The 16,535-nt window shown below is 40.7% G+C and overlaps 1 protein-coding gene across 1 annotated transcript in view; it reads right to left on the bottom strand.

Annotated features, from left to right (window-relative positions):
* The window catches only part of VIPAS39 (VPS33B interacting protein, apical-basolateral polarity regulator, spe-39 homolog), a 32,722-nt gene extending 16,648 nt beyond the window's left edge, over positions 1-16,074 (bottom strand). The window contains exons 1-7 of the mRNA XM_020986170.2: positions 15,850-16,074; positions 10,411-10,503; positions 4,816-4,915; positions 3,435-3,581; positions 1,358-1,396; positions 896-960; positions 225-281 (exon numbers count right to left, since the gene is read on the bottom strand). Coding sequence (XP_020841829.1) covers positions 225-281; positions 896-960; positions 1,358-1,396; positions 3,435-3,581; positions 4,816-4,915; positions 10,411-10,503 — 501 coding nt within the window. The 5' untranslated portion in view covers positions 15,850-16,074. The remainder of the gene's footprint in view (positions 1-224; positions 282-895; positions 961-1,357; positions 1,397-3,434; positions 3,582-4,815; positions 4,916-10,410; positions 10,504-15,849) is intronic.
* Positions 16,075-16,535: the final 461 nt, after the last annotated feature.

Here is a 16,535-nt window from a genome sequence, read left to right as displayed (position 1 = left end):
CTTTTCCCTTCCATCCCTTATGCTCTCCCTTCCATTCAATCTAATCCACACCAAGCCAAGTAGTGCTGCAACTAGTCCTTAAAATAGGCACAAACTGTCTGACCTGTTGGGTTCAGTTCTTTCCGAAACCACCCAAATTCATCGACTGATAGGATGGGGAGGTGAAAATGAAAGCCACTCCTCCCAAGAACTCCCCCCGGGCCTTTCTTCCATAATGTTCTTACCTTACCCTTCTGAAGACGCCTGACTGTGTCACTGAGGCTCCAGTCACTGCTGTAATCCTGAAATATTAGCAGCTTGTGAACCCCACTGGGATCAGAGGCCAGGTATTGGGATGCCAGCTCCTCACCCCAGCCTCACAGGTACCAGGAGGGCTTGATCTCAGGCTTGGCTGACTTCACGAGATCCTTTGTCATGAAGGGGGAGGTATTTAGTAGAAGCAAATAGACAAGGGAGAAGCTGGAAAGGCGAAAATGGCCTTGATAGGAAGCTGAAAGCTAGTGTTTTTCTGTTACTGAAAGCACTGGGAAAAGGGGAGCACAAGGGAAAGAAAACAGGGAGGAAGAGGGATTCTTTCCCACAGCTCTCCAAAAAGTCACCATAAATGGAACCAATTCATTCAGAAAACCAGAAACTCTAAAGCCACTATTTTAAGATTTCCACCCACTAATGCTGGTTTTGTGCAATATCTGTGCATTCATCCATGGCCCAAGCTTGTGGAAAGTTAAGATTAGAGTTGCTTCAACACACACTCTGGATTCTTGGCCTCAGAGAGGATTCTTTGCTCAGAGATCAGCTGTTCTCTCTTATCCATTTCACTGCAGTCTCTGCCCAATTAAGCCCCCTTTAGCAATCCACATGAAAATCACTGGGTTTTGAGCTAATAGTAACCCACCTTGTATTCACCCTTAGGTCTTCGCAGCTCTGGAGCATAGTTTTTGGGAGGAACATCTGAAAGGGCTAGGGAAGAAAAGGCAACAGGCTCAATACATCCTGAATTCTGCCTCTTGTCACCTCTCCCTTTAAGTATGGCTTCCTTCTCTAAAAGGTCCTCCAGCATATAGACTTAAAGCCAAGGGCAGTGACCCTCTTTTGTCTGTAGTCAAAGCAAGACATCATTCCAAAATTATGTCCTACCATTAGAATGGGGAGAAGGAGGGGGAACAGGATGTGTGACTTTATCCTTTACAAGGCTAAAATATTTCCTTCTACACAGTTTAGTGGTTCTTCCCAAGGTCAGAGTACCAAAAGTACATGCCACCTAGTTCCCCAACTCTTCAGAGTGGATGTCAGGCCAAAAACTATTCCCCACAGCAAGCAAGGGAAGACACTCCAATCCCCAAAGCCCAATGCCTACCATCTGAAAGGGACTGGAGACTCCCAATTCTGCTTCTTCCTAAAGCCAAAAAACATAGGGAGAATGAGATCCAAGGTTCAAGCTAAAGTTATCCAGGACCACTGGACAATCATAAATATCCACTGGGAACAGAACAGTTAAGTAACAAATAAAAATTGGCTTTTGTATCATGCTTAAGTTTTGCACTATGGCTTCATATACATACATCATCTCACTTGAGCATCACAACAAATGTTTTCGTTTTAACTAAAAGAAAAAGACTTGTAAACACAATCACTGAGAATTGTGAAGTCACAATAAAAGTACATAAATAAGGCAATTCTATTTTTAAAACAAAGGCTTATTTAGAAAATATTAACAAAATAAACATTTTTCTAAGGCTAAAATATTAAGAGCAAGCTTTTCTTATTCCATAGGATCCCTCCCTGTAGAAGAGGTTTATTCACAATTCAAAAATACTGGCACTGAAACTTGGTAAGCTGCCCACAGTGTCAGTGAATTCTGGTCACATGATCCAAATCATGAAACCTATGCTTTCCCTGATATTTGGATGGAGTTCTTTTGTTCAGCCTCCATAGATTTATAACTACGAATTTTTTAGCCTTTGTGAAAAATGCAACTTTTTATTAAACTACTATGGCATAGTGGATAGAGACTAGGTTTTAAGTTAGAAAAACCTAGGTTCAAGTCCTATTTCTGACACTTCATGGGTGTGTAAATCACTTAGTATCTCAAATGACTCTAAGAATTTAAGTTATGGATAGAGTTGCTCATCTGCATCTGTACAGGGGGTGTCCACATCAGGTATTCTTTACAATGATGAAATCAAAGGTCCAGATCAAAATGAAATTTTTTTTTTCAAAGACGATACTATAAGCTAACACTCCTATGAAGGAAATGCTTACACTGCCTCTTTCTCAGCAATTCGTAACTTTTTTCTTACCAACTCACCCTCAATTTTAAGTTGCAGTCCAAAACCCTTCTGAATAGTTTGTCTGCACCCATTGGGTTAGCTTGGCATCACAGCACTGCTAGCATTCATGGTGTAATAGCAAGGAGTTGGGAGATCTAAGTTCTAATTTCAGCATATCAATTAACCATGTGACTGGCTGGACTAGACTACCTGTCTGAAAGGGCCCTTCCAGTTTTTAATTCCTGTGACTCTCTTGGCTGGTGGCTGGGTTATCAGCTTTTTGTCTTGGCCACAAGGACTTATCTATATTGCCTGACTATGCTATTAAAGCTAATTAAAGGGAAGCCTTCACTTTTGTCTCTCCAACCTTCCAGAACTCAAACTACCTGCTTCTCTTATCTACAATACAGAAAGAAACAGTTAAGAAGGATGTAATATGTCCTAATAACATACCAGTTTTTGTATTTTTTCTTATATTTTAGCATAGTGCCTGGCACATGGTATATGCTTAATAAATATTTACTGACTATATCAGAAAGAGGTGACTTTCCATTTTAGTCCTAATTTCTTCTCAGCTGTGAAGCTGAGATCTTTTTTTATGTTCTAGAAATTAGTCTAAGTTATATAATAGAGCTGAGTATGTGACCTACCTTAGAAACCACCTAATGAAAGATCATAGCCCATTCTTCCCAAAGCAATGAAGATCAGAGATCTGAAGCTGGCAATGTCCTTAGACACCATCTAGTCCAACCCCAACATTTTAAAGATGACCAAACCAGGGCCCAGAGAATTTAAGTAACTTGTCAGAGTTACTTGACCCATACGGATAAGAGGCAGTACTTGGATTCAAGCTCATGTCCTCTGACTCCAAATCCATCCCTCTTCCCACTGCACCAATGTCCCCTTGCCCTTGGCAATCCAATGCCAACCCTACCAACTAAGCTCTGGAGACACCTCCCCTTGATCCAGCCACTCAAAATTCTCCCCAATTCCTTTTACCCACAAATCCTTGCAGAGTGACAGAGGATTTCTGAATTAGCTGCCAACTCCAATAAACCACTTTTTCCTTCCATTTTCCTTTCTTCCAGATTAAAAGAGAATGTTGGGTTGGATCTTTTAATGCCCAACGGAAAGGGAAACTTCTCATATCTATTCACTCTTTACCTTTGAAGAAGCTGCTCAGAGAGTAGGAGGAGACAGGCTTGGGAAGGGGAGGATATGATGACAAGCTGTTTCGAGTCTTTAGGGGTTCACGTCCCTCGAGGGTGGGGCCGCCACTGGAAGCTGTCTCTTTGATGGACCAAGAGATGCCTACATGACAGGAAGGAGTCAAAATATAGATTCAGCAAACCTCTGGCAGAATGTAAATCCTCATGCGCCTATCTCCCAGCAGGTAATCTAAAAACTTCACAGGTGATTCTGGTTTCCTAACTGATCCTGCCTCCTAAAATCAAAGAGGACATTGGGTGACAACAGGAGGAGCTAAATGTTAATAGTTTAAATAGTGTTCAATAATGGCTGGGTGGTAAGATTTGGTAGCTAAGTAACATAGTCTTGTCACAGATCTATGGGAATCCATTCACAACCACAGCTCACAGGCACAGATGTGCAGGACACAGCAAAGAATGAATAATTTTGCTTTCTGAGAATAAAAGATGTGAATGTCACATACACTGTCAGAGGGTGTTGCTTTTTTGGTTGGTTTTGCTTAGCTGTTTTTCTTTGTTATAAGAAAGGGTTCAGTAGATTTTGGTGGGAGGTGGGGGATAAATGGAGAAGTGACTGTGATATATATATATATATATATAAAACAAAGACATCAATAAAAATGTACATCTTTAAAAGTAGACAGGCAGGGCATGGTGGCACAACCTCTACTCTCTGCTGCTGGGGAGACTGAGGCCAGTGGTTACCTTCAAGCTTTCTGAGCTACAGTTGGGCTAACTCTGAATTAGGCATCCACTGTAAGTCAGAAATCAATATGGTAAGCTCCTGAGAGCAGAGGTAATCTAAGAGAGGCAAAACAGTCCAAGTTGGAAAAATGAGGAGGTTAAAGCTTCCATGCTGATCAATACAAGTAGCAAGCTTGTCAGTGGCCACTACACTTTGTAGCCAGGGAAAAATAGGGAGAGCCAATCTCAAATTAAAAAAAAAAATGGAGACAGAAAAGCTCTTTCTTACATCTTTCATGGACTCTAAAAGAGGTAGTGTGTATGAAACTTGCCAGTCAGAAGGGCTTGACTTCAAATCCTGCTTCTTATACATTCAAGTTGTGTGACCATTTAACCTCTCTTAAGTCTTAGTTTCCTCATCTGTAAAAGGAAGGGGGTGGTCTAGAAGGCCTTTAAGGTTGCTTCTAGCTCTAAATTTATTATCCTATAATCATCTGTCTCTTTAGAAGCTCCCAGTCAAGGACAGACTTTTAAAGTGACTGAATTTTGAAAGGAGAAAAGAAATAGGAGGGAGGGACACTGGTTTAAGCAGGTGAGTCATTTATTAAAGACATAAATCCTGAGTATGACCACCTTAGATTCATTCTACTTACTCCCCACAGGTTCTCCACTCCAGCTGACCCTCTCCAGGTCATCGTCATCATCATCCACAATGTCCCGAAGGCTGTTCACTGCCCGTTTGGACTCCTTCAACTGCAAGTGGACAGAAATCTGGGAATCCAAGTCACCTCTTCCTCTTCCTGCCCTCCATCAGCATCCAAACTTATTTAGCAAGATGATACCAGAGGAATTGGGACATAAAGCCAAAAGGCTGAATAAATAGTATTTAAAAGAAAATTTAATTTAATACACCCAAAATGTTCACAAAGGAAACTGACAAAGGGTCAAACTGATTGGATCAAATCAAATCGAACTGACTTGATTACAGAAGAACTGATAGGATCAAATCAAATCAAACTGACTTCATTACAGGAGCTAGAGGTCAAGTTTCATAGAATAAATTTGAAATTATCAGAGGCTTCCAAGTTCTAATCCAAGCTACAATTGTGTTTGTGTGTAACTTGGTATATGACCAAGGTCCTCGTGGAGATTCAGTGAGTTTCTCCATTAGTAGGATGCAGAGAATACCATCAATAATATTCCTTCTTTATTTGTGAACCTGATTTTTGAACTCATATTAGACTCAAATGAAAATCTTGGTCCATTCCCCACTTTTTCATCCTATCCAGTTTCTACCTTCCTCTGCCCATTCTTTCTGGTTTGTCTTCCTGAACCCTTGTTCTGCTGTTAGTAAAAACTCTGTCATCCTAGGCTGCTGCTGCTGCTTCTCACACTCTTTCCACAGAGTTCATGAAAACCTGGCCCCTTCTGGAAGAAATGCATCCCTGACCACTCTCTCCAGCATGGGCTGCTCCTTCTCTCACGTAGCTGACAAATAACTGAGAGAAATAGACACACTCCTTCTTCTTAGGATCACTGCCTGATCCTCCCTCTACCACCTTCACTCAGCAACTTCTCTTTTGAGGTTCACTCTATCTGCCTATGTCATCCAGTCCAGATCCTTGTTGCTGTAATGTTCTCAGCACCAAATCATTCTTGCTTCTAGCTCAAGGAATTCAATACCTAGCTTACAGTCTTCCTCTATACCCTGACCCCTACCCTCATCTAAAGGGACTTCATATCCCTTTGAACACTCCAGCCTCTTAATTCATCCCACTTTTTAACTTTTAGCACCTTCATCTTCATGCCACTTCAGTTACCAATAAAGATACCTTAAGATATTATCATCAATAAATGGTGCAGGAAAACAGGATGGAGAGAAAGACACAATTGGTAACTATAATCGTGAAAAAAAAATTTACAGTAAGTTTCTCTTATAAAGTCCTCATTTCTCAAATATATAGAGAACTGTGTAAAATTTATAAAAATAAGAGCCATTCCTCAATTGATAAATGGTCAAAGGATATGAACAGGTAGTTTTCAGACAAAGTAATCAAAGCTATCTATAATCATATGAAAAATCACTGTTGATTAAAGAAATGCAAATTAGAACAACTTTGAGGTACCACCTATCAAAGTGGCTAAGATAACAGAAATGAAAAATGACAAATGTTGGAATGATGTGGGAAAATTGAGACACTAATGCACTATTGCTGAAGCTGTATACTGATTTAACCATTCTGTAGAGTAATTTCGAACTATGCCCAAAGGGCTATAAAACCATGTATACCCTTTGACCAAGCAATACCAGTACTAGGTCTGTATCTCAAACTGATTTAAAAAAAAGAAGAAAAGGACCTATATGTGCAAAAACATTTATAGCAGTTCTTTTAATGATGCCAAAGAATTGGAAATTGAGATGTCCATCAACTGGGGAATGGTTGAATAAGCTGTTGTACACACTTGTGATGGAATACTATTATGCTATAAGAAATGATGAACAGGACGCTCTCAGCAAAACCAGAAAAGACTTACACGAACTCATGAAAGGTGAAATGAGCAGACCCAAGGGAATACTGTAGGCAGTAGTAACAGCAATATTGTACTATGATCAACTGTGAATAACTTAGCTATTCTCAGCAAACAACAATTCAAGATAATCCCAAAGGACTTAAGATGAAAAATGTTCTCCATCTCCAGAAAAAGAACTGATGGAGTCTGAATGTAAATCAGAGCATACTTTTTTCTTTATTTTTCTTGTTTGTTTGTTTGTTTTGGTCTGTGTTTTCTTCTACAATATGACTAATGTAGAAATGTTTTGCACGACTGCCCACGTATATCAAATTGTTTGCCTTCTCAATTCGGGGGAGGGGAAGGGGGAGAGGGAATTTGAAACTAAAAGTTGTTAAAAATTGTCTTTATGTGTAATTGGGCAAAAAAAAATATTAAATCATAAAATATAGATGGTGCCTCCATGATCCAGAAGTCTTCTGATCATAATATCCTATTTTTCCATACCTCCCTCCCCCCATTTCTCTTGAACCTATTTTTTTTTTTAGCTGTAACCCTCTGGGTCTTCTATCCTTCCCTCTCAGGGATCTCATTAGCATGGGCTCAATTATTATCTCTATTCAGATAACTCCCAAATCTATGTATATAACCCTAACCTCTTTCCTGAGCTCCAGTCTCAAATCATCAAATACCCGCTGTATAAATATTTCCATATGGATATCACATAGTCATTTCAAACTCAACATGTCCAAAATAGTATATTTTGCCCTAATCCTTTCTCTCCCTTACACACATTTTTCCCCCCTAGTTCTATTGTGTATCACCATCCTTCTGCTTACCCAGGGTCAGAACCTCCATTCTTCATTGACTTTCCCCCCATATCTAATCAATTCCAAAATCCTGTTGATTATACTTCTACAAGATATCATACATCCATCCCTTTGTCTTTATTCACATAGCCAACACCCTAAGTCAGATTTTAATTATCTCTCGCCTAGATTATTGCAATGGCTTCCTAAATGTGCTTTCTGCTTTAAGTTCCTTCCCTCTTCCGACCCATCCAATTATCAATATTTCTAAGCCACAGGTCTAAGTCATTGGCCTACTCAAAGAGCTTCAGTGGCTCCCTACTGTCTCCAGGAAAAATAAGACTTCTTCTGTCTTCAATCTAACTTCATTTATCAAATTTCATTTTATTTTCCTTTATGTAAACAACATTCTAAACGATCCTACTAGCTGGTCCCAAACTCAATCTCCATCTCCAACTGTTCCTCATGCCTGGAATACACTCCAGTCTCATTTCTGTTTCTTAGAATATTTAGTCTATTTCCAGACCAACTCCTGGATGAAGTCTTTTCTGACCCTCCAAGTTATTAGTGCTTCATCCCTCACTGGATTATCATGTTTACACCACGGACTACCAGTGACACACCTAACTATATAGATCTTATATCCCCTTATTAGAATATGTGCTCACTGAAACCAAGGATTATTGTTTTCCTTTGTACTCCTACGCTTTGCACAGTGCCTTACACAAAGAAAATGCTTATGAGTATTGACTGAATTGAATTTTCACTCAAGAATAAAAATGAATCCATCTAAATAAAGAACTTGAGACCCTTCTTTTTTTTTTAAAGGAAAATTGTTTTATGTGAACAAAATCAGTGCAAATAGGATATGGAGAGAAGTGGTTGCCTGAGAAAGAAAACTCTGTATCAAATAGCAAATTATTTCTGATAAGGGTTTAATATCCAAACATATGGGGCTATGGTGGCACAGTGGATAGAATGGTGGGCCTGGAGTCTAGAAAACTCCCCTCTTGAGTTCAAATCTGGCTTCAGACAGTTACTACTGGGCAACCCTGGGCAAGTCACTTAACTGTGTTTACCTTGGTTTTCTCATCTGTAAAATGAGCTGGAGAAGGAAATGGCAAACCACTCCCATACCTTTGCCAAGAAAACCCCAAATGGGGTCATGAAGAGTCAGACATGACTGAACAACGATCCAAACATATAGAAAACTAATAGAAATATGTAAGACCAAAAGCCATTCCCCAAAGAGGTCAAAGGATAAGAACAAACAGTTCTCAAAAGAGGAAATGCAAACTATTAACAGATATATAACAATGCCCCAAATTACTAATTATAAGAAAAATGCAAATCAAAACAAATCAGATTTCACCTGATACCTAGCAAATTGGCAAAGATGACAAAATGTAAATAGTCAGTACTGGTGAGGTTGTGGAAAGATAGTAATTAATGTATTGTTGATAGAATTGTGAATTCATTAAGCCATTCTGGAAAGCAATTTGATATTCTGCAAAGAAGGTTATTTAAAAAGTCCATGCCTTTTGACTCATAAATTCCACTCCTAGGCATATATCAAAGGAGGTCAATCTCTCTCTCTCTCTCTCTCTCTCTCTCACCGCCCCCCCCCAATACAACAAAATATTTACAAGGGCACTTTTTTTTTTAAGCAAAGAAGTAGAAATGAAGTAGATCGATTAGGAACAAACTGTGGCACAGGAATATAATAGAATATTAATGGGCTGTAAGAAATGACAAATGTGAAGAAGCATGGACTTAGATGAACTGATACAAAGTGAAGTAGAGCCAAGAAAAGTACCTACACAATGACAAAAATGTAACTGCAGACAACCACAGCATGATCGAAAAAGAATGTTGCAGAATTGTAAAGCTTGGCCCCAAAGAAGAGATAAAACACCTCTGTATGCTTTTGCTACCCCTTTCTTAAAAATCAGATCCTTTGCTATAAAGGATCATTCTCTGGGGAATGGGTAGAGGAGAGATACAGCGGAAACCTAGGCAATGTAAAAATAAAAGATAGCAATAAATATCTATTTTTTTTAGAAAAAGAACAAAGTAATTGAAGTTGAATGGTGCAAGATTATAATGATCAAGCTTGGGTCTCAAAAAGAGATATCAGAAGACACTGCCCCTGCTTCTCTGTAGAAGGGGAGGCCAGGGTATGGAACATTCCACACAACAGTACCTTTTTCATATGCTGACTTTTACAAATTTGTTCTTTTTAATTTCTTTTTTAACGAGTTGGCTCTCTGGGAGGGGGAGGAGAAATTTTAAAATATCAATAAAAATTTAAAAGAAAAGTTGATCTTTTTTTCTTCCTATTAGTTCTTTACTTCTTTATTTCTTTATTTTTTGGTAAGGCTATCAGGGTTAAGTGACTTGCCCAGGGTTACACATCTAGGAAGTGTCAAGTGTCTGCCCCTTCCTATTAGTTCTTTCCTAACACTTCTCTTGGTTTTCTACATTTTATAACCCTGAATATCTTCCAGACTGGAATTCAATGTGAGGGCCAGAGGAAACCTCAGAAATCATTTATTTCAACTCCATTTAACAGATAAGAAAACTGAGACTCAGAAATAATAAGTAACCTGTCCAAGGTCACACAGGTAGTTACTAGACAGAAATCTCTACAGAAGATGGTTTTAAGAGTAAGGCCAGGGGCAGCTAGGTGGCATAGTGGATAAAGCACTGGCCCTGGAGTCTGGAGGGCCTGAGTTCAAATCCGGCCTCAGACACCTGAACTTCCTAGCTGTGTTACCCTATGCAAGTCACGTAATCCCACTGCCTAGCAAAAAAAAAAAAAGAGTAAGACCAGCTAGAATACTGATAGAGTGAATTTCTGGCTGGCAGTCAGGTGGATAGTTACACTTCCAAGTCCATCCCATGTCGGTCATGTCGTTGGCAACCTACCTGGGAGAGTTCATCATCATCATCATCAAATGTGAAAGCCTTGAACTTGGAGCTGTGCCAGTACTCTTCCTCATCAACTTTTGTCCGATTCATCTGAGACAGGGAGAAAAGAAACATTCTTAGAGAGGCACTTCGGTGCTATAAAAAGAATGTTTTAAATGTATTCAGAAGTCCTAGAATTTAATTGAAGTTCTGACTTCTGCTAGCTATTAGAGTCCGTTTTACTTCCTCTGTAAGCTACATTTATAAAATGGGGATAATAATACTTGCACAACCTAACAGGGCTTTTGTGAGGAAAATGCTTTGTTAACATTAAAGGATTATCTACATTTGAACTACATAAGAAAAAAAAGATACATATGCATCTGATTTCCCAAAATTTATTCTAAAGCACTAGAAGGCTGTTGGGTGTGTGTGTGTGTGTGTGTGTGTGTGTGTGTAACTCCTGATCCTCAGAAGACAAGGAGATGAGAGAACTTGGCAAAGATACACTTGCCTCGAGCACCTAGGTAACAAGGTGATGAAAGAGACAAAGTATATGATTTAGGGTTAAAAAGACCTGCCTTCAAATCCTATCTCAGATACTCAATAGCTGTGCAATCCTGAACAAGTCATTTTACTCCTCCCATCCTCAGCTGCCTCATCTGGAAAATAACCTACCTCTCAGGGGTTGTTGTGAGGATCAAATGAGTTAACATATGTAAAGCACTTTGCAAACCTTAAAGCACGACAGATATCCTAGCAATTTTTCTTATTAGTAGTACTGTTACCTTTCCTACTCCTGATGGCAGAATCTCTGGATCACTGATTCTTCAACATAAATGCAATACAAACCACTTCCGTTTTAACTCATCATAGGGTCACAGATGTAGATCAGAGGACACCTAGGCTAACCCCTTTTATACATATAAGGAAACTGAGACCAAGAAAGGTTAAGTGACTGCCTGAGGTCACATAGTTTTAGACTGGAAGGGACCTCAGAAGCTATCTAGTCCAGAGGTGGGAAACCTGTGGCCTCAAGGCCATACGTGGCCCTCTAGGTCTTCAAGTACAGCCCTCTGACTGAATCCAAACTTCACAGAACCAATCCTTTTATTAAAGACTATTTTTATTATTTTATAATTCATTGTTATTATTTTATTAAGGATTTTTATTAAGGACTAGATTGTAGTCCATCCTCTTCATTCTATAGATGAGGAAACTGACAACCAAAGTCGTCAGGTGACTGTTCAATGTTACACAAATGTCACAGCTGATTGTGAATTATAGGTCCACTGACTCCAGGGCCAGCGCTTTGCACTATACCACAACTATCTCATCAAATAGTAGATACTGACCAAGTATCTACTATGTGCAAGATGCTCGGATAGGTTCTGAGAGAAATACAAAGAGGAAGAACCTCAAGGAGCTTACACTCAATCTGAGGAGAAAGACACACATATAGCTAAAAAGAATTTAAGATGGAGAGCTAGCAAGTGGGCAGAGGTGGACATAGTTATCCAGAGTCAAGAAGACCTGGGTTTAAGCCCTGCCTCTGTTAAATGCTGGTTGTGTGATGCTAAGCAAGCTATAACTTCTCAATGCCCCCTGGAAATTCTGCAAGCTGCAGAGAAAATGGCACAGATCTGCACAGACAGAGAAGTTCCTCATAAGCTACTAATACTTATGAAATCACCAATCTGGTCCAAACAAACAAAATAAAAGCTGTAAATAAACGCTAAATGAGTATAGACTGAATGGACAAGAAGGTTACCAGAATAACTCTTTCTGAAAGCATGAACTAGTCAATCAGTGCTAACTGAATGAATGCTACACAGCAAATAGTACTTCCCTAGCTGTTCCTAAAGGTTCAATCTCCATTTAATTTACTTTCAATTGTATTCTAAATGTTTGGAAAGTCAGGCTTTTGAATGGCAAAAGATATGTTATAAAGTTGTATTGGCAAGGAATATACCATAATTGAGTCACCCATCAAAAAAAGTAACGTTTTTTCCCCAAACAGGAAGTTCTGTCTACAATGCAACCTAAACTATTCATGTCAATTGGCTTGGAAAGGTTCTTGGAAAACTATGGTGTAAGCCAAGAACTGAAGAGAAAAAAATAAAAAGATATATATATATTAAAAAAAAGACTAGCAAGCAAAGTATAACAGCAGCTCCAAGACCATCTAACTCTGCTTATTTCTTACTTGGCATTTCTAAAACCCCTCTAAGGAAGCATTCTTCAAAGCGAAGCCTTTGGAAAGTCAGCATCAGTCCAGCTCCAGCTGCTTTCTGGTGGCCACAGGCATCTTGGGGTCTAATTGCACTAACTTGATAGGGGAGTTGTAGATTTGATTTGTTGGTGTCAAGTTGACTTCAGGAACTTAATAAGCACTCTGGGTAAACATCGAAACTGTAGCACTTGCTTAGCAAGTGGAACTATAAGAGTCCCAAGGATGCTGTGCACTAAGGGTACAGTCTGCAAACTGAGGGGAAGTTAAAGCCTGCACTCTTGTGATCTGCCATGTTTAAAAGTCTTTTCATTTTCTGTCATTTCACTGACAAGTACTTTTTTGAGAATCTATAAGCTGCATAATGGTATATTACCAGAGATACCAGAGATACAGCTGTTGAAGATGAAGACAGTATAATGGAATACCAATCAATGTAGAAAGAAGATAATGGAAGGACAACAGATCAAGACACAGTAAAATAACAAAGAAGAGCAAAATAATAGAAATAAAATAAGAAATAGAATAAAATAAAATAAAGTAAAATGATTTTTAAAAAATACAAAACTTCTGTCTGAGAACACAACAAAAAAATCATGGGAAGTTACAGAAAACACTTTTCAATGGTGACCAAAGGATTTAGACCAGGTATCTCAGTCAAGGAAAGGAGCTGAGCGCTTCCTGTTAAAGGCCCTCTACCACCCTTTCTTACTCTGAGTTCATAAGATCTACAGCTGAAAGAACCCATAGAGAGCTAGTCCAACCCTATCATTTTGCAGACGAGAAACTGAGGCTCAATGAAGTTCAGTGATTTGTCCAAGTCAGCCAAGACTCAAACCTGACTCAAATCCTCTAACTCCAAATCATGTGTTCTTTCCACTATTACCTCTAAGATTCTGTAAACTGATCCCACGTCACTGATAATAAGGGAAGTGTAAATCAAAATACCTGATATTCCCCTCATGCTCAATATATTGGCAAAAATCACAGAAGAGGGCAGCGAGGTGGTGCAGTGAATAGAGCTCTGGCCCCGGAGTCAGGAGGACCTGAGTTCAAATCCAGCCTCAGACACACAACACTTACTAGCTCGGTGACCTTGGGCAAGTCACTTAACCCCATTGCCTAGCCAAAAAAAAAATCACATAAGATGTAAATAGTAAATGTTGGAGGATGTGCAGAAAGCCAGACATATTAATATCATGTCGGTGTGAAATGGTCTGAACATTCTGGAAAGCAGTTTGCAATTTTACTGAGAAATGGACCAAAATGTCCATACCCTTTGACCCAAAGACCCCACTGCTAAGTATATATCCCAAGGAGGGCAATAATAAAAAGATACTATATATACCAAAACATTTATAGCAGTACTTTTTGTAGTAGCAAAGAATTGTAAACAAAGCCCACTGATTGTGGAATTGACAACTCTGGCACATGAATGTAATGAAATATTACATAAAAGAAAAGATGAATAAAGAGAAATATGTAAAGATTTACATGAATTGAGGTAAGCTGAAGTTATAGGGCAGCTACGTGGCACAGTGGATAGAGTGCTGGGCCTGGAGTCAGGAAGACTCATTTTCCAGAGTTAAAATCAGGCCTTTGACTGTTTAACCCCGGGCAAAGTAATTAACCCTGCTTGCCTCAGTTTCCTCATCTGTAAAAAGAGCTGGACTAGGAAATGGCTAACCATTCCATTATTGTTGCCAAGAAAATCCCAAATAAGGTCATGAAAAGTTGGACACAACTGAAAAACTTCCAAACAACAAAGGGTGAAGTAAGCAGAAGTAGGAAAACAAAATACATGACACAACAGTGTAAACTGAAAGAATGATAACACAATAATCAAAACTGAATGCTATGAAATTATGACTAAGCTTGGTCCCAAAGAAGAGAAAGAAGAATGCACAGCCTCTCTTCTCTGCAGGGGTATGGGACTATGTATGTGGAACACTGCATAAAATGTTCAGTTGTTGGTCAATGTGTTGGTTAGTTTTGATGAACTGTTATTTTCCACTAAAATGGATGGCTCTGTGGAAAAAGAGGGAGGAATATATTGGGAAATAGAGGTGAAGGAAAAAAATAATAAAAAAAATTTTTTTAAAGGTTCAGTTCTATGGGGGCTGGGAATCATTGGGAAGTGACTTATTTAACAAAACCTACCAAAAAAGCATTTTAACAATAAAATTCTGTGAATCTTAAGTACAGAAAAGGACCTTAGAATTCCTCTAATCCATTTTAGGCACAGGAGGATGTGAGGCCTGGTGAGATGTGTTTAACCTTCTTAAATCAATAGTGTAAGAACAGAACCCACGCGTCTTGACTTCCAGTTCCCTGCTTTTTTCATTGCACTGGAGGCAGGTCACTACAGTCGAAACAGCAATGGACCTTGGAGCTTGGGAGAAACTCGCCTTTGAATCTCAGATCCAACGTTTACTAACCACAGGCAAAGGCAGCTAGGTGAAGCAGGGCTACTGCTCAGGAGTCAAACAGCCCAGGTTCAAATTAACCTTTTATCTGGGCCAGTTTCCCCCTCTGTAAAATGGGAATAATAACAGTACTTACTTTCCAGGACTGTTGCCAGGGTTACACGAGTTTTCCGCAAATAGTAAAGCATTTACCTAGTGCTCAGAAGTCGCTTTACAAACATTTCATTTTATCTTCACAATAACCATGGCAGGTAGGTGCTATGATTATCCCCATGTTACAGAGGAGGAAACTGAGGCAAACAGAGGCGAAGTGGCTTGCCCAGGGGCACACAGCTAAGTGTCTGAGGTTAGATTTGAACACAGGTCTTCCTGACTCTAAGCTCTATCCACTCCGTCACCTTATTACTGGCCCCCCCCCACCTGGCCGCTGCCTAGTCTCTAGACAACTCTGCACAGAGCCCACGTCCCCACCTGCCTGCAGGAGCCAGGAGTAGGAAGAGGGGAGCTCGGGGTGCGGCGAACACTGGGAGACAGGAAGGGACAGATCTTGGGGAAGGGGGCCGCTCAGCTGCCCTGCCTTCCCTCGGGATGCCCCTTCCTCTCCTCCTCCCTTTCTTCCCCCAGACACCTCGTTTGGCATGTGAGGGGGGAAGGGTGGGAGCACCCCGGAGGGACGTGAAGGGAGGGGATGTCAGTCTGAGCAGGGGGCCAGGGAATGTCAGGACGGCGCAGGAAGAACTGCGCAGTGACCACGGGGGAAACGAAGGACGAGGGGGACGAGGGGCTGCCTGAACCCCTTACCTCTTCCGCATCGGCCCCTCCCTCTCAGCACTCCGCGGCAGTCACTCAACCTCAGCCCGCCGAGCCTTTCCCGTCACACAGAGCAGCCGAGAGGTAACGCGAAGAGGGAGAACAGAACCGTCTAGGGAGGGGGTCCGGCCGCACGGCATGCTGGAAGTTGTCGTTTTCCTCTTTCTCCCTCCTTTAAATGGCTCGCCCTCGACTTTGGACCTGAGGACTACAACGCCCAGAAACATCATTGCGCGGGGCGGGTGGGCTCGGGACACTTCCTTATTTTCCAACACCTCCTTCCGCCGGACATCGAGCGGGCGGTTAAACAAAAACTACAACTCCCAGAGGGCCTCGCGAGCGAAGCTTACTGTTTTCTCTCCCCATTGAGTGGGGGAGACCAGGAGAAGCGCTGTAGTTTACCGGTGCGAAGCATTGACAAGCCATCCAGCGTTCCCTCCCTATATATAATTGCAGCTATGGGCTAGTCGTGAGGGGGGGGGCGGTTTAACAAATGGGGAGTACGACGGAACCCTGAGAATTGGGGGCGCATATCCTGCGGAAAGTTAGAGCGGAAGTACATGGTGGAAGTAGGCCGAAGGAGGAGGAGGAGGAGGAGAAGGTGGAGGAGGAGGAGGAGGTGGAGGAGGATCCGGAAACTTGCGGAAGGGGAGCGGAGAAGGTTGGGCTGGGGTGGG

Source organism: Phascolarctos cinereus, unplaced genomic scaffold (genome assembly GCF_003287225.1).
Source record: "Phascolarctos cinereus isolate Bilbo 61053 unplaced genomic scaffold, phaCin_HiC Scaffold_3;HRSCAF=262, whole genome shotgun sequence".
Classification (NCBI taxonomy): Eukaryota; Metazoa; Chordata; class Mammalia; order Diprotodontia; family Phascolarctidae; genus Phascolarctos; species Phascolarctos cinereus.
The sequence above is the reverse complement of the archived record's forward strand: the minus strand, read 5'-3'. Positions and strand labels throughout refer to the sequence as shown.